The sequence below is a fragment of the Mus musculus genome, chromosome 6 (genome assembly GCF_000001635.26).
Source record: "Mus musculus strain C57BL/6J chromosome 6, GRCm38.p6 C57BL/6J".
In the NCBI taxonomy this organism is placed as follows: Eukaryota; Metazoa; Chordata; class Mammalia; order Rodentia; family Muridae; genus Mus; species Mus musculus.
The window spans coordinates 15,370,001-15,388,580 of NC_000072.6; the positions used below are offsets into that span (position 1 = coordinate 15,370,001).

General features: G+C 38.1%; 1 protein-coding gene across 4 annotated transcripts in view; it reads left to right on the plus strand.

Moving 5' to 3' along the window:
• The window catches only part of Foxp2 (forkhead box P2), a 540,629-nt gene that overhangs the window by 468,652 nt on the left and 53,397 nt on the right, over positions 1 to 18,580 (plus strand). For 2 of the 4 annotated variants that reach the window (NM_053242.4, NM_212435.1), the window contains 3 exons: positions 6,689 to 6,826; positions 7,888 to 8,088; positions 9,653 to 9,827. In NM_053242.4, the coding sequence (NP_444472.2) occupies positions 6,689 to 6,826; positions 7,888 to 8,088; positions 9,653 to 9,827 (514 nt within the window). Of the gene's footprint in view, positions 1 to 6,688; positions 6,827 to 7,887; positions 8,089 to 8,701; positions 8,705 to 9,652; positions 9,828 to 18,580 lie in introns of all 4 variants that reach the window. The other 2 variants (XM_017321341.1, NM_001286607.1) reach the window with 2 other exon arrangements.

Genomic DNA, 18,580 nt, shown 5'->3' on the forward strand with positions numbered 1-18,580 from the left:
AAAAAGGAAATATTTGTGAACACAGGACAAATAAACAGGAGGTGTTGTTAGTGCAGTTCCAGAAAACCAGTCTTACTAATTCTGAGGAAGACGATGACTTCAGAGAATACATCTGGTTTGCTGCTTCCAGGGACATTTGAGTTTGTAAACATAATGAAGGGAAAGCAGTTTGTTTATGAAGATACCTCTTTTAGGGTATATCTCTCCCCTGGACTAGCTGAACACTCGACTGTTGTATGTAATTACTGATGATATTCTGGGTTTTACAACTTAAAATAAAACCAGGCACTTCAGTTGAAAAGTGTTATTGATTTTGTTTGTATTCTGCTCTTATCTGTCTAAGCGTTGCCGTTGTGTAGGTTAAGTTTGCGAAGAATACCGAGTGCGGGTGAGATCTGCAGTAGCTTCTTGCCAATGATGTGAAGGCTCTAATGAACAATGCCTCAGATTTGTTTGAATATGAATGTGCAGCGGGATGGAGTTTGACCTTCAGCTGTGATTTCAGTTCGTCAGGATTAGTCAAGCTAGGCGATCAAGACTGCTAATGCATAATGATTTATAAAATGAAAAATGTGTAGTGACCATGCAAATGTTTCAGCTAATCAAAGAGAGGAACTTTAGCTTTGAGAAGAAAGGAAAACAAGGGCATGTCAAGGCCTAAACCAAAGAAGTATGTAAAATAATCTGAGCAGCTTGATTAGCCAGGGTGAGATTAGAAGTTGCTTTTTCTGGCCTTTAAACATGTGGTATAGCATATTATATATCAGTCGTTTGTAGCCTCTGTGACCGGCTTATATGAACAGCCTGATTCTCCTCCAATACTAAAGAAAAGGCTAAAATCTCAGTAGGATGTTGACTTGAAACTATGAGAAGGGTAAAGTTGGGCAAACTCTGCCTCCCGAAGCTACATGACTAATCACTAAAATCAGTGTCTTAAAAATAATGGGTGCACATAAGCAGTGGTGGATAGTGACACGAAGGATGCTCACAGCTGTCCCTGTACTCTGCTGCTCTTTCTGCTGTCCCTGTCACACTTTCCCTGTGCTAAGAGACTGCATTAAAGAGCAGTGGGCACTGTCCACCCCAGGTCTCTCTACATACTCTGTTCAGTACTTGATAAAAGCCTGCGAATGCCACTCAAGTCATTGTCAGTTCTTTTGAATACGACCAAAACCAGGAAGCTTTTGGAAAGCTGTGATTATGATAGACACTAGACCTGCAACCAAGCCTGGAATTTGGTCCAAACCTGTCAATTGAGTGAGATCAGTCCTTACACGACAGTAAACTGCAGGAGTAAAGCTGGAAAGAGCACAAAGCATTGATCAAGAAGGACAGACGTTTCCTACCCTTGTATGTCATGATGGGAACAAAACTATAATGTGAATCCCTGTTTTGCATTGATTACACAAGGAGTCACTTTTTTTTTTTTTTTTTTTTTAAGTGCTGAGGTCAGAACTCTTTTTGTCTGAAGATCTGAAGCAAACAATAAAGGAGCCTGTGAGCTTGCGGGTAGTGGACACCGTAACCTAGAAATGATGATTTCCACTGTAGCACTCATGTCCAGGTCATGACTACATTTCCCATCTCATACTTACTAAAGGACTAGACTGACATAATGCTGAAAACCTTTTCAATCACCCACACATAGTAGGGATGTTTATTCACACATAGTAGTGATGTTTAACTAAGTAATGTGTTTAATGTGAAAACCCAACACTTGCTGAAAGGCTGCCATGATGCTCTGCTGTAAGAAGGTACCATGCTTCTGTCAAACATAGTTTTTGTTCCTTTTTATGATTCCTACATTCACATTTTAGATTGACTTGAGAGACATGGTCTTGGCAGTATGTCTGTCCTAACAACTTTCTGACCCTTTCAACGAGGAGTCGGAAGAATTTACAAATACCTTTATTATATATGTTCTTTAAAATAAGCTAAAGGTGTTATTATCACCTACCCTTTGGAGAACAATGCCTTATTTTTCCTTTAAGCATCTGACTCATCACTAGACAATCTCAACCTTTTTCTACCCTCCTTTTAGTTTATGTAACTATATCTTTGCCTTCCATTATCTAGTACTTGTTGGTAGACCAAAGCTGTAAGATCTTGCTTAATTTATCTGGTGACCAAATAAAGATAAATGAGGTTTCATGTTTGGCAGGCTCACTGTAAGGTTTAGATCTGTCAATATGCTAACCATAAGATGAGAGAAAAAGGGAAATCTCTCCCTGAAATGTAGGCTGTTTCCTTTCCTTTATTCTTTTTATTTTATTTTATTTTATTTTTAATTTATTTCTTTTTACACTCCATACTCCATCCATGCCCCTCCTCATCCAACCTCTGACCACATCCCATCCCTCCTCCCCACTCCACCCCATCTCCATGTGGGTGCTCCCACTCCCACCCCACCTGACCTCTAAACTCCCTGGGACCTCCAGTCTCTTAAGGGTTAGGTGCTTCATCTTTGAATGAACACAGACCTGGAAGTCCTCTACTGTATGTGTGTTGGGGGGCTCATATCAGCTGCTGTATGCTGTGTTTGAGAGATCTCAGAGGTACAGATTAATTGAGACTCCTGGTCCTCCTACAGAGTTGCCCTTCTCCTCAGCTTCAGGGGTCAACAACAGGGGTCAGCTGCTTTTGTCCGTTGGTTGGTTGCAAATATCTCCATCTGACTTTCCTTGAATCTTTTGGAGGGCAGTCATGATAGATCCCTTTTTGTGAGCTCTCCATAGCCTCAGCCTTTATTCTTAAGGAGCTCGACTAGTATCAATATTTACTGGGATTTACTAGTATACCCACTAAGATATGCCCATCAGACTTTCACCTGCCTCCCTGGTGGAAAGTGTCACAGGTCTTAAGAGAGTTACCTCTGCCACACGTTTAGTGAACTAGAGGTCATTGGAAGAACTACACAGTCATTGGAATGTTTGCTGGTATCAAATTTTATAGCTAGTAGTAATTATGTTGCCCAGTTAATACTAAGCTTAAAACTCTCTGTGAATTCCTGTAGAGAAATCCATAGCTACATGTGAATCTAGGATTTTTTAAATCTGATACTTTTTTCTGAATATTGATAAATAGTGTAATACCAAGATTTTTACACACATTCTTTGTTTTGATTGTGGGTTCCTATGTACTCCTGGTAGCTAAAAGCAAACAATTTTAGAGTATTCTACATGTAATAAACAAAATGTGTCAGTTAAAATTAATCACAAAATGGATATTTTTGGAATTTTGAAAATTGTATCTATTTTCACATAAGGCTACTGAAAAGTAGGAACACAAGATGTAATTGATAGTGATGGGTTTTGGTTACTTAGTTTGGTTGGTTGGTTTTATTTAGTGTGTGTGTGTGTGTGTGTGTGTGTGTGTGTTGTGTACACATGCACACATTTATATTGGGATTTATCAGTTTTCACTAAATGTTTGAAATCCTTCAGACATGTTTTCCTACCTCTTATATGAACTTTATGCTGTGTATTGGTACAAATTTAGGAAAGTAGAGAATTCAATTTGACATGCATTATCTTTTAGATGGCAGCTTTTCAGAGGCCAGAATCTAATTAAAATGTGAATGCATCCCATATATCCGAACTATGCATGTGTAACTTCCACATGGCCCTGATGTGGGAATATACATATGTGTCATAGCAGTCTATAAGAAACTCACAAGTCATTAGAAGCTCAAAAATTAAATTATTCTGCACAGTGAGAGAACTGACTACTAATCTTTGAAGTTGTAAAGACAGCAGACAGTTTACTTTGGCCAAATACCAATCCAGTCACAGTAGCATAGAAAGAATTACAAAGTCCTGTCCTGTAGATCAGCTGGAAGCCAACTGTGAGCTTGGGAACACTGTGGCACGCCTCCATTCATAGAATTGCCCTAGAATGTGCACTCGTAAGTATTATACACAGAGCACTTTTACTTGGAGAAATGCAGAGATTTAAGGGAATAAATAACAAGGAATAAGCAACGAGGGGCTGTTAGACAAGAAAGACAGTAAGAGTCTCAAAATGATCACCTTCACGGAAGGTGCGTATTTATGCTATGTGCAAACATGTGTGTTTCATACCAATGTGCCCCCACTTCCTCCCTCCCTCCCTGCCTCCCTGCCTCCCTGCCTCCCTCCCTCCCTCCCTCCCTCCCTTCCTTCCTTCTTTCCTTCCTGCCTTCCTCTCTCCCTGCCTTCTTCCTCCCTCCCTCCCTCCCTCCCTCCCTCTCCCCCTTCCTCCCTCCCTCCCTCTCCCCCTCCCTCCCTCCCTCCCTCCCTCCCTCGCTTCCTTCCTTCCTTCCTCTCTCCCTGCCTTCTTCCTTCCTTCCTTCCTTCCTCTCTCCCTGCCTTCTTCCTTCCTTCCTTCCTTCCTTCCTTCCTTCCTTCCTTCCTTCCTTCCTCTCCCTGCCTTCCTCCTTCCTTCCTGTCTGCTCTCCTTTCTTACATGTTTCCATCTCTTCCCTCTATCTCTCCCTCCCTTCCTCCCTTCCTGCTTGGTTTCTTCTGTCTTTGTGATGGCTTCCATCTAATCTGCCTACATTAGCACTCATGAGATGAAACTGTACAATGTCTTTCTCTGATCCTGAGTTGCTGTCTGATTCCCAACTCCTTGATGAGACTGTAAGTTCAATGACTGTTAGAAAGTGATAAATTTTTTGTAGCATGAACTCCACCCCCCAACAATTTATTTTAATAAATCTATTTTTTTTATCAAAGAACAAGTGATTAAACTGACAATGTTAACATTTTAAATGACAAAGCACCCAGAGCACATCAGAGCCACTTCTTACTCTTGATTAGGAAGGCAGGCCTTTGGCTCCTGATCTCAGTTTCTCAGTCTCCAACTGACTGACTTTAGGTCACTCATTCACTTCACGGTGCTACATGCTATGAATCTATATTCTTTAATTCAGAAATAGTTTTGAAAATCACTGAAGTATTTTTGGCACACTGCTTCTTTTCCTTGACATAAAAATGAATCAAATTAATCTGCTTTTTTACTCACCAAAATGGAAAATACATAGTGTTAAAAATGAAAGTATTTTTATTTTCGATCATTTGAGGTAGAAGAAATTCACCCTGGAATTCTTTTCTTTTTCATTATTTCCACTTATGACCACGTTTTCATTAATAATTTCTCATTTTCTATTGTCAAGTGTCAGATTAGAAAAATATGAACTACATTCAAAATTACTATTAAATTTTGAATTTTGCCAATTAATCATTTTCTGTTTTCAAAGAAACATTATCCTGTAAATATGTTCTAAATTGTGTATTTATATAAATATTAGCTTTTATTTATAATAAAAGTGATTTTTTTCCCCAGAAAACAAAGTGAATATTTTCTGAAAGGATGCAGTTTGACTCTGTGCTGCTTGGTAAAAAGCAAGACCCTTAGCAGAGCGACCCTCACTGCTCTGAGCATGTGCCTCTGAGGCCCAAGACTTTCCTGGGCTTCTCTGCTACTCTACTCCTGTTTCTTCTTTGTATCTTTTATTTCTCTAGAATGTTCTCCCTGATACTTTTTCTTATCTAGTTTCTTCTCTTCCTTCCTTTTCCTCTGTATCTTTCTCTGTCCCATATTGCCTTTTCCCTCTTTCATCCTAAAAGCTTTTAGAAAATAGAATAAGAAAGTTTAGAAAAAAATTGCTTGCTGTTATTGTTATAATGGAGAATCTTTGAGTAATCTTCATATTTCTGGACTTTTTAAGTATAACTTTGGCTGTGGTGAGAAGATGTATCTTTAAAAACTCCTATATCGCTTACTACACATGATTATTCATATTTATCACTGTGTGCTATTTTTATCTTTTTAGTTATATTGTGTGTGTGTGTGTGTGTGTGTGTGTGTGTGTGTGTGTGTGTGATGGATTCTTGAGATTTCACTCTGGTTGTCAGGTGTAGACTTTTAATTCTGCCATTCCAGAGACAGGGGCAATTGGATCTCTGTGAGTTACAGGCTAGCCTGGTTCACAAGAGCTTGTTATAGGACAGTATTAAATTATATATATATATATATATATATATATATATATATATATATATATATATATATATATATATATAATTTGTACTATATATATATGTATATATATATAGTACAACTATAAATTCCAGTTATTCATATGCATATTTTAATTGTTTAGCACTTTAGTTTGATTATACAGGTTTTTTTGTTTTGTTTTGGTTTGGTTTTTTTGGGGGGGTGGGTGTTGAGACAGGGTTTCTCTGTATAGTCCTGGCTGTCCTGGAACTCACTCTGTAGACCAGGCTGACCTCGAACTCAGAAATCTGCCTGCCTCTGCCTCCCAAGTGCTGGGATTAAAGGCATGCGCCACCACGCCGGCTTAAGCATTTCCAAAGGCTTTTAGTTACAGCAGTGCAGCATTGAAAAGATTCTCAATGATAGCTTCTGGAACTATTGCCATGAGATCATTTATTTCCATCTATATTATCTGAAGTTCCAACACCTTTGTGCAAGTACATTTGAAATATGAGCTTGACGTGGGAGCCCCATGAGCTCTGATGCCTCTGGAAAACTATTGTCAGAGTAATAGAGAGTTACACAACAGGACATATATACCACTGGGGCCATTGTTGGTGACTAGCTCGAGAACAATATCATAGGGTCGTGCAAAGATCAGCAGCTCCCGAGCTATGACAGCCCTTTCCCTCTCTCTCCATGCCAGGTGCCCGTGTCGGTGGCCATGATGACTCCCCAAGTGATCACCCCTCAGCAGATGCAGCAGATTCTTCAGCAGCAGGTCCTGTCTCCTCAGCAGCTCCAGGCCCTCCTCCAGCAGCAGCAAGCTGTGATGTTGCAGCAGGTAATGTGGGTCACCTGCTTTGGTGTTCTGGTCCAGCTCAAGGAGGGCACATTCTGCCTGCCGGCAGGGCAATGGGCTTATTAGACAGTGTGGCCTCCACTTACAGAGGCAACCAATCAGCATGCTACAACAGACCTGCCGTGGCTGTCCTTGCGGAGGTGCATACAGGCATTTAAGTTCCTCATTCTCTTTGAAAGTACTCGAGTCTAGAACAAGGGCAGAGACAGGACAAAGTTGAAAGCAAGCAGAAGAATCAGTTTTGGGATAATCAGATTCTTAGGGACACTTGCTTTTAGACTTGCCAAGGGGTATACCAAGATACCACATAATTGTTGTTTTTTAAATCCATAACACTTTAGCAATCCCTTTAGTTCTAATAGGTAGGAAAAAGGCCACTTTGCAGACAGCACATGCTGAAAGCAACACACACACACAAGATATAGTCTTTATTTAATAATGGAAGAATCTGCTTCATAGTATTTTTTGATAATACATACAATGAGCCCTTCTACTTATTGAAGGATTGAATATCCATAAATAGATTCCAAATATGATACTTGCTTTTTATGATGAAAATCATATTTTACCAGAAGTCTTAATGGCGTACTTACTATGGCCTCTACTTGTGCCTACAAGCTGCACAGATTTCTAGCATCCCTTCTGCTAAAACACTGAGAGATGAGGCTGTTTTCTGATAAGAATTTAACATCCCACTTTGGTGGAACTTAACATTTGATCCTTGTAAGGGGTAAGGCATAGCCTGTTCTTAGGTTGGGACAGGACTTCAGATGTAATCATTCAGAATGTTTACTTCTGGCTTTCAGAGTACAGATTTTCTGGACCTTTTTGTTTAGGATTGTTTGAATTCTGGATTGGAAATGTTCTGAGATGCTTTGAGGGGGGTGTAGTATGTAGAGCTGTCTCTTTAAACCCAATGCATTTTTTCCCATGTGGTGAATCTTAATGGCTACCCTACCATGTGTCAGTCTAGAAGAGTTTAGGACATTTATAATACATGAAACTTTTGCCTTTATTTATTAAAGTCAAAATGGTTTATTCAGCAACAACTACAAGAGTTTTACAAGAAACAGCAAGAACAGTTACATCTTCAGCTTTTGCAACAGCAGCAACAGCAGCAGCAGCAACAGCAGCAACAGCAGCAGCAGCAGCAGCAACAACAGCAGCAGCAGCAGCAACAGCAACAGCAGCAGCAGCAACAGCAGCAGCAACAGCAACAGCATCCTGGAAAGCAAGCAAAAGAGGTAGGATCTAGTTATTTCATTGATATATAATAGCATGGGGTTGAGAAGGCGCTTTGAGAGTCAAGGATAGTCTCAGATCTTCCTGTAACAAGGCTCTTGCTGTCAAAGATGCAGTGTTCTATATTTTTACTGAGCTTAATAACAGTGACAGTGAGACTCTCATGCTCTCCTTTTTTGTAGCATGGGACTTGAGAGTCACAATCCATTGCTGGCTGTCGTCTAATGTTCACTAATGAATCACAGTGTACAAAGAGCAAGCTGTGTGCTGGACAAAGTACTGATTATCCTGTATTCACTGAGAATCCAAGTTGGTGAGGGAACCTTATTTTTTCTCAGTCATACAGCTCAGAGAACACGCATGCAAATTTAGCCCATTGTTGGGGGCAGGGAGACTGAGAGAAAAACTGGTTGAGCACAGATTTCAAAGTCACAGCCTCCTGATTAATGAACTGCTAGGGTAGGTTTGGAGTGGCGAGTAGAAAGTTACCGTTTGATATGCTCATAAATCAAACTGACAAGCCAGCTTCTCTGGCCTAGCTTGCGCTTGTCAGCAAACTGCATCACATATAAACATAATACAAACAAAACATGTTGAAGTAGTTAAATTGATCAGCAGGTATCAGGGTTGCTGTCTTCAAGCTGCCCATTATGCAAACGTACAGGAAACAGTTTTGACCTCCTGAGGTTTTGTTTCTGTTTGGATTTGTGAATAGAATTTCAGACAGCCATCAACTACAGAATAGAAATTGCTCCCTTATTTCTCAGAGGCTTTGGGCAATCCACATGACTTGCTCCATTATGCAGTCTGTTTTCCAGTGAGCGCATCAGAAGTTTCTCTTTTCCCCAAACTAAAAAGGAAAGGTCTTCCACACAGCTTGTCTTCCTCTGAAGTGTGCCTGCCATCTTCTACTCTCCCGAGTCCAAAGAACTCTGGTTTGTAGAGTAATGCCTCACAAGACTAGAAGTTAGACTTTTCTTCATAATAAGAGCACTTTTGGGGGGACTTGCATATAATTCTGCCTTTAGTGTATTCAAAGGAAGAAGCAGAGGAAGAGTGAGAGAGTTAATGTGCCTGACCGGGGAGCTCCAGCCAAGTTTACTGATAGATCACTAGTAATCATATCTGTGGACCTCCACACATCAAATTTACTCAGTTGGGAAACAGTGAGAGTATTGCGGAAGTGGATCATTTCTAGGACGTTTTAATCTTTTTGTCTAAATAAACTTACAGTCATGGGCGATGAACTAGTTTCTAGATAGCGGAAATTTGTTAGTTTCTGTCTTTAAACCTTGCTTGCCCACTACCATTAGAGAGAGTTTCTGGTTCTCTGGTGCTGTTTACCTCCCAGGAAGCAGGCAGCTGAATACCTAGAGGCTGTTGATGGTCTGCTTCTGGACTTTGACCATGGAATGATCAAGAACACTTGTGGGCAGGGAAAGGGGCACGTCGTTCCATATGTGTGTGTGTGTGTGTGTGTGTGTGTGTGTGTGTGTGTGTGTGAGCGTGGTTTGTACGCGCCTCGTTCTCTGCTGTTGATTGGGTCGGGTTTTCTGACACCCACAGCAGCAGCAGCAACAGCAGCAGCAGCAGTTGGCGGCGCAGCAGCTCGTCTTCCAGCAGCAGCTTCTCCAAATGCAGCAGCTACAGCAGCAACAACATCTGCTCAGCCTTCAGCGCCAGGGCCTCATCTCCATCCCACCCGGCCAAGCAGCCCTTCCTGTCCAGTCGCTGCCTCAAGGTACAGAGGCTATGCTACAAATACGCCAGTCTGCTCTTGCACTTTCTAGCATCTCATGCTCTTGTGGAGATATTTTATACCTTGAGGTATTCTCGTTAATGTCCTAAAAGTTAGTAGGAAAGCGTTAGTGCCACCATGGTCACCTGACCCACTTTCTATATAGTTTCAGAAACTCTACCACACATTACTTTCAAATGTAGAGTAAAACTATCTTAATATTTGTTTAAGTATTAAATATATGTCAATTAGTCTTACAAGCACGAATAATGTATAAGGCAATATAATTCAAGCACCATTGACTATACAGGAGAATGGCTTAGCAAGGGCAGCAGATCTCCATATACCATGAGCTGATAATGAGTTTTGGTAGACAACTGAAGAAAACACGGATTTCTAGTCTAGGAACTAAAATCACAAATAAGAGACAAGTTCTGTGCATCTGTAGAGCAATTGTTAGCTCTATGATTGGGAAGTCCACTTTGTCATGGGATTACAGTACTAACCTTTCCCCAACTTTCCTGTACATACAATGTAAACTATAGTTTTAAATGCTATTGAGCATATTATTTATATATATGAAAGGTCTGAGTGTGTGTGTATATATATATATATATATATATATATATATATATATATATATATATTTGTATATGTATATATGTGTATATATACATATATACACACACATATATATATATGCACATTATTAACAATTGTGGGACAAAGAAGTTTAAGGAAGATAGAAAAAACATGGCTTAATTGTCAATTAAGGCAAAAGTCAAGTATTGTTAATCTTTATGAATGGATGACCTAATTTGCATTTGAATCGTATCATGACAAAGTTCATTTATACAAGTAGACTTTAACTCAAGTTCATTGTTTCTGTCAGAGAGGAATCTATCTCACACTGGTGTTTGCCACACAGTTTACTCTATAAGACACGCTCATGAAAAGCAAGAACAATTTAATATAAAAAGTGAAGTCAGATAAACAAAATCCAGTATTTACATTACATATGACCATTGTTTGGTGGCCAATAAAATTAATAATATCACAATGCACATTTTCTTTTATTGGTGAAGTTGCTTTTCCTTTGTCAAACATAGCTTCCCACGGGTTTTCCTTTTTCATTTAACTGAGGTCTTATAATTCAGCTGTCTGGAACATTCCTCAGAAATCCAAAATAACAAAGTTTACTTATTGAAAGAAAGCCCAGACATAGACCCACTTCTCATACTTACTTTAGAAAGAAGTGGAATGATATTCAGTATCATCTTAGAAACACACTTTCCATTCATGAATTATGGTTCTTTAGAAAAATAAGTATGCTCAGAAGAAAAGTGAAGAAGTAAGATTTACAAAGGACATTTATAAATTAATTCAATGCAAGTGTGGACAGTCTTGATACAAACTGTTGATAGAAACACAAAGAGAAAAAAATAAGTTTTTCTCATTGGTATTTTTAGTACAAGTGAAACAAATCTTCATTTAGAACCTTCTTGAAAGTAAATCATAATTTAGCCTAATTTTACTGTAGTAATATCTTTCAAATTGCTTTATAAATCTTAAATCTCATATTTAAAATAAATTTTCAATTGGATTCTTTCGACTCAAGCAAAAGTCAGATCAAGTAAGGCATTTTATTATTGTATAAACATTTCAGACATTTTCAAATGAAAATTTCTCTTATTGCTGAGCTAGTTTGGGATAGAATTATATTTCACTATTTTTCCTACTTTAATTGACACAGGACTTATAAAAACTAAATGTTCATAATGGTGAAATTTTGAAAAATAAAGACTCTAAAAGCAAAGCTTAGTTTGTGCAGATTTACTTATAAACTTTTATTTTTGAGACAGGGTCTCACTCTGTATCAAATGTGGCTTGAAATTCACTATGTAGTACTGAACTGGCCTTGAACACATGAGTAATTCTTCTAGCTCAGCCCTGAAAATGCTAGACGTACAAGCCCAAGCAACAACATCTGCTTAGAAAATTCATACTTAAGAAAAAAAAGCTTGGTGTCACAAGGATAGTTTTCCATGAATAAAGGAGAAATAATGAAGTTGAACAATCTTGGCTCAAACCTCAAAGGGTGATGTGGCCACTGCTCTTGATGCTACCGCATCATGAACATTAACTGCAACCCTTATCATACATTTCTTAATTATTAAATGTGCAATGTATCATTTCTGAGAACCATAATTCAAACACAGGCTGAGTTTGTTTAATACCAAACCTCCATGAACATGAATGCTCCACTTTCCCAAACTCTAGGATTCTATAGCCATGGATTCAACCAACTATGAATCTAATGGGATAAAAATGGATTGTGCTGAGAGTGTACAGACTCCTTTCTCACCATTTGCCCCTGGAAATACAGTCTAACAAATATTTGTATAGCATTAACATAATTATTAACATAATGTTAATAATAATTAACAATGGTGTATTTAATATATGTTCTATCTATATAATAGATAGATATACCTATAGATCTATATATCACTTATAGATATCCCTATATATAGATACATAGGTATAGATACCTATATATCAAAATTTGTCATGCTGGAGTTACAGGTCTAGAGATAGATAGAGATAAAGACATAGAGTTAGAAATCAACATAAAGAGATAGAGATAGACAGATGAAAAAGAGATAGAAAGAGAGAGAGATGTAGTCATAGACATATAGAGAAAACTACAATTTCATCATGACAGATTTTGGTGTTTTCAGAGTATATATTCTGAGGGACAACTATAATATCATATCACTATGATGTAAATCTAAAATCATAGTGAGAAATAGTAAAGATGCAATTATTGAATAATATAGGCCCCAAGCCATCTATCTTAGCTGCTTTTTACTTCAGGTAAAATAATTTTCAATTCTTTCATTATCAGTTTTTCAGTTCACCTTGCACTGAGCTTTTGATTTATTGATTGATTGGCCATGAATAATAATCACATGAAAACCAAATGGGGTTACCATACATTGATGGATTATATTCTCATTATGTCTTCAAAAATATGACATAATTTATTTATCTCCATGATTTAACACAACTTCCTCTGGCCACTTTAAATTATAATTTCTGAAACCATTTAAATGTATATAAATATCAGAAATAATACTTCATAATTTTGACAGAATAGATTTGTAGAACTTTTTCCCTAAAGTTGCATAATATATTTCACCAGTTTAACATGCACTCTTTTAAATTTTAATTAATCATTTAAGTCATAAATACTATTATGCTCGTGGATTTATAAAATAATGCATGACTACATTAATGTCTCTAAACATATACATAGTTTTTATTAAGAGGGAGTGACAGCAGATTACAGAAATCAAATCAAAATAATGAACTTGTTAATTAGTCTCAAGTATACTAATTATAAAGATGTTTAATCTATAGTGTGCATCTAAATAAATAATTTTATTTGGCAGTTTTATATAATGAATACCTTCATTACATAATATTTTTAATAATTAATATTATAACATATTTAATTATTAATTATTACTGTGATTTATTGAAAATTTAGTTTTCTTTGCCTTTAGTTACTTGAAGTTAACTGTATGCCCTCCCCCTTCCAGTATACTAGAGAACTCCAAAAAGAATGAATGGATTTTAAAGTGTTCAGCATCTGAAACAGTATGATGAAGTTTCACAGCATGCCTTTTCACCCTACTGCTATGTGAACCACATCTCTGTCAAGCATATCTACATAGAGCATGATATGTATACTCTCTATTCCCCATGAACTTAAGCCTCTTCAGTATTAGATCTGTTACTGTGGGATCCTAGGACGTGTGTTTCCTATACCTTTATTTTAATTATTGGTGACCTTCGAACAGAGAAGAAGTGATACTAGTGATTTAGATATGGCAAGGGGAAGTTCCAAATTGCCCCCTATAAGTAAAAAAGTTAAATCTTAGTCTTGCATGGTGACATTTGCCATTAATCCCAGCACTCAGGAGGCAGAGGCAGGACAGTCTCTGCGAGTCTGAGACCAGCCTGGTCTAGAAAGTTTCCAAGGCTGCTAGGGCAGTTACATAGAGAAAATCTGTCTTAAAACAAAAAACAAACAAACAAACAAAAACAAACAAACAAACAAACAAAAAAACAGCCATCCAGCCAAACAAACAAAAACAAAGTTGAAACTTGTCCTAATAAGTGGTTAAACCCTTATTGTAAAGTGGCTGAGATTTACTATGATAATGAATGTCCTGTCTATGAAACTCTGAGGGGTAATTTTCCTACCACAGCTCCTTGTGCAAAACTCAACAGCAGTCACAAGTGATAAGCGCACAGTTAAGGTGGGAAAAGCATCAACTCTAGATTTTGTTACTCTCCACAGTTTCCAACACTGAGAGGTCTAGAGACGTCTTGCTGTTTATGGGCAGGAACGTGGGGTGAAAGTTTTATCTCACTCTGTTTCACATAATTTATAGATATGCCAGTGATTTAAGATGTAAGATTTCAATTGCCGATCAATACACACTGGGTTGTAGACACCACTGTTTTGATTTCATCCCTGGTAGAAGTAGGAGAGCTGCGAAGAAGTGAGCTGTCAGATAATGCAGAGTATGAAATCTTTAATAGCGACTTTATGCTGAGTTAGGAGTGTACTCAAGATTAACTCAGTTGTCACCAAAATCAGACATGTGACCTGGATACCTCACAACTCTGTATCCTGCATCTTTTGCACAGTCAGTGTTTAGGCATTTTTCAGGTCATCAGATAAAACCAAGGTTTAAAAATAATGGCAATAGAAAAAAAAAAAATAAAAGCAGTGCACAGCATGCAGAACACCTTGGTGGTTTTTATTTGGAGCTTAATATGCAGATATTCGTTCAACTAATTAAATTTAAATATACTTTAAAAAATTTATTGGTTATTTTGTTTAATTACATTTTGAATGTTATTCCCCTTCTCCGTTTCCCCTAGGAATCCCCAGCCCTGCCCCTCTCCCCTCTGCCTTCACAAGGGTGCACCCCCACCTACCCACCCATGCCCACCCCACTGCCCTCCAGTCTCCTACTCTGGGGAATCAAGCCTTCACAGGACCAAGGGCTCCCCTTCCAATTGATGCCTGACAAGGCCATCTTCTGCTACTTATGCAGCAAGAGCCAGGGGGCCCTCCCTGTGTTCTCTTTGGTTGGTGGTGTAGTCCCAGGGAGCTCTGGGAGGGAAGGGGAGGTCTAGTTGGTTGATATTGTTGTTCTTCCTATGGGGTTACAAACCCTTTCAGCTCCTTCAATCCTTCCCCTAACTCCTCCATTGGGGTCCAAGTGCTCAGTCTGATGGTTAGCTGCAAGCATCCACATTGGCAAGACTCTAGCTAAACCTCTGAGGAGACATCCATACCAGGCTTCATAAACTTTGGCGTGATTACTTTTATACCAAGCTTTCATGAAGTACAAACAGGTGAATTACTGTGAGTTCAAAGTCACCTTAGTAGATAGTGAATTCTAAACCAGCACTGTATAGTTAGAGCCTTTCTAAAAGAAAAAAATAAAGGAAGGAACAAAGAAAAAAAGAAAAGGAAAAGAGGTTGCTTGCAAAGTTTGTTTACTTTATTCATAGAAAATAGCCTGTAAATAATGAATAGAAATTACTGGGTAAACTTAATTTTGACAATGTAAATAAGAAAGATTGAGATTAAATTCTAGAACTTTACAATTTGTTATAGAATTGTTTTGGAAAGCAGCATTGCTACATTAGAATAGATTTATCTGTTTGCTTAGTAGGTTTTTTTGTTGAGATCCAATTTCACATGTTTAACAAGATCAAGAACAAGTGAAAACCCAGCCTGAAATGGATTTTATTCTATTTAATTCATTAATCTTTGAAGAAATACTCCACTTAACAAATTTTGAATCTTGATTGAAATACTTAAAGATAGTTTCAGGCTTCAAAACAATTTAGCCTATAAAAGACAAGTAGGAAAATTATCAATTCCAACTTTCTCTTTTTCCATCTTTAAGTATAGAGGGGAATGCCTGTATCCTTTGGTAGAGATATATGTCTTTGGGTCTTCATCTTAAGTAAATATTTGTTTAGTTTGTTTAGTTTGTTTAGTTTAACATTTAGTTAAAGTAGATAGTTGATGGGCCCCTGATCTCTCTCTCTCTCTCTCTCTGTCTCGGTCTCTGTATCTCTCTCTCTCTCTCTCTCTCTCTCTCTCTCTCTCTCTCACACACACACACACACACACACACACACAACACACACACACACACACACATGAAAGATGAGTGTTATGTTTGTTGATGCTTTTAATAAACATAACAATATTTTTGATTGGCTGAGTTTAAACAAGCACATAGACATCCGAAAGATGCTGCAGACATTCGCTCTGTCTTCTGGGGGAGAGGACTGCTAGAGAATTGACCCTTCTAGAACAGAGTCTTCTCCGCAGCACAGTTACTATGGCCACATAGGTATGAAACGTTTTAAAAAATATTAAGATTAAAATGTCGAAAATACAGCTGGATGTAGTGGCACACAACTTTAATCCCAGCACTAGGGAGGCAGAGGCAGGTAGATCTGAGTCTCAGGTGGACCTGATCTACAGAGCAAGTTCCTGGACCAGACAGCCAGACCAACACAGAAAAACCTTGCCTTTCAAAAACATGGACAGAACATAAAAATATCTGAATTCAAAATGTTGATGTCAACTTGTCTTTTTGGTTTCTTTGATTGCTTGGATGGGTGTGTGTGTGTGTGTGTGTGTGTGTGTGTGTGTGTGTGTGTGTGGTTTTGTTTTGTTTTGTTGTGTTGTGGGTTTTTTTTGTTTTGCTTTGCTTTGTCTGAGACAAGTTTCCTCTGTGTAGCTCTGGCTGTCCTGTAACCCTCTATAGACTAGACTGGCCTTGAACCAAGAGATATCAGCCTGCCTCTGCCTCCTGTGTGCTGGGATTAAAGGTGTCCACCACTACTACCCCATATCACCTTGTCTTGGTACATTTTTAATGATACAATTATTTCTACTACACTTTATTTTTATTATGTTTGTATAACCCTAGAATTTTTGCAAAGTACTATTAGATATTTCATTAATTAGATATTTGAGTAGATTTACACTGTATCATAATGTATACAGGTTTTTTGTATGTATGTGCATATATATGATGTTTGATTTTGTATACAAATGTGTGTGCACATGTGAATGCATATGTGTGTGTCTGTTCACATATTTATACATACATATACATGGAGGTCAAAGGGCTGATTCTATTGTCTTTATTACTTTCTATCTTGTTCCTTTTTAAGTCAGGGTATCTCAGTGAACATATTGCTCACTGATTCTGCTAGACTGGCTGTCCAATGAGGTTCTCTCTCTCTCTCTCTCTCTCTCTCTCTCTCTCTCTCTCTCTCTCTCTCTCTCTGTCTCTGTCTCTCTCTCTCTCTGACATGTGTATAGGTGTGGGTATCAGTGTATGTGTTTACACCCATATGCACACTTGGATACCAGAGGTAAATAGCCAATACTGTGCAATATCAAGCTCTAGAATATAAAGTCCTTTGCTGCACTAGAAGCCATGCTATTGACCAGGAAGCCCTAGCCATTCCTGTCTCTACCTCCCACAGTGCTGGGGTTACAGACATGTGTAACAACACTGGGCTTTTGATGATGTTGGAGATTTGAAATTAGGTCCTTACACTTACACAGCAAGCACTCAGGTGTTACCCACTAAGCCATCAACCTAGCCTATAACTTGGAATTTTACATGGGAGTTAGGAATCTAAACTCAAGTTCTCCTGTTCATATGGCGTGCACTTTATCAATTGAGCCATCTCCTCAGACCTTCAAAAATTAGTGAACATTAAAAAAATAATTTCTGAAAATAGAAGAAAGGATATTAAAGAATCACTTATTTTACTGTAAGAAGCATAAGCATAACATTTAATTATGAGGACAACCACTGGAAATTCTGTGTTTACTTCAAGGTTGTAAAATATATGCATGAATTATTAGATTATAATTAACTCCTAGCACAATTTTTGGCACCCCATATTTACCCCACAGACTCAGAATAAAGGATCAAAGGAGTATGATTAAATCACCTGTTCTGCTTCATGACCTGACGCTCATGTAGTGATTCTTCTTTAATTGACTTGAATCTTGAGGAAACATTTCCCCAATGGTTATTCCTAAGTAGAGCAGTGAATAGGGACCAGGTTCAAGCCATCATGTCAAAAGGAGAAGAGTACTGCCCCACATCCTGTCGCCATGGACTTTGAAAGCCTCGTGCTCAACAGAGGGTTTTAGAACTTCACTTCGTCTTTGACATAGGTTCAGAGAAACTGAATCATCTTCATTGGATATTTGAGTTGATTATTATTCTTTAATATTCTAACCCGTGGCTCCCTAGAATATGTTTGTCAGGACACTAATGTTCTATGTAACTGAAACTCTTTTCTGAGTGAAGAGAACAGAGAATACAGTAATACAGTAGAGCATTTAAATAAGGCCAGAGAAGAAGTGCCACGAAGCAATCATGTAGGGAATGACCTACGAGTGAGACTCTCCTCCTTGTACCAGGTTTGCAGTCATTTAAGTAATCTACACCAAAGTGTCTAACAATGCCCACCGTGGGGGTCCAGTGCCTCACACCATCAGTATTATTTCTAACCCTTCTAAAATCTAGTAAACTTGGTTTGAGATACTGTGTACTAATTTCCTTCAGGTGTTCTTAGACCAGTGAGTGCAGAGAAGAGTGGCATGTGTGGTGTCTGTT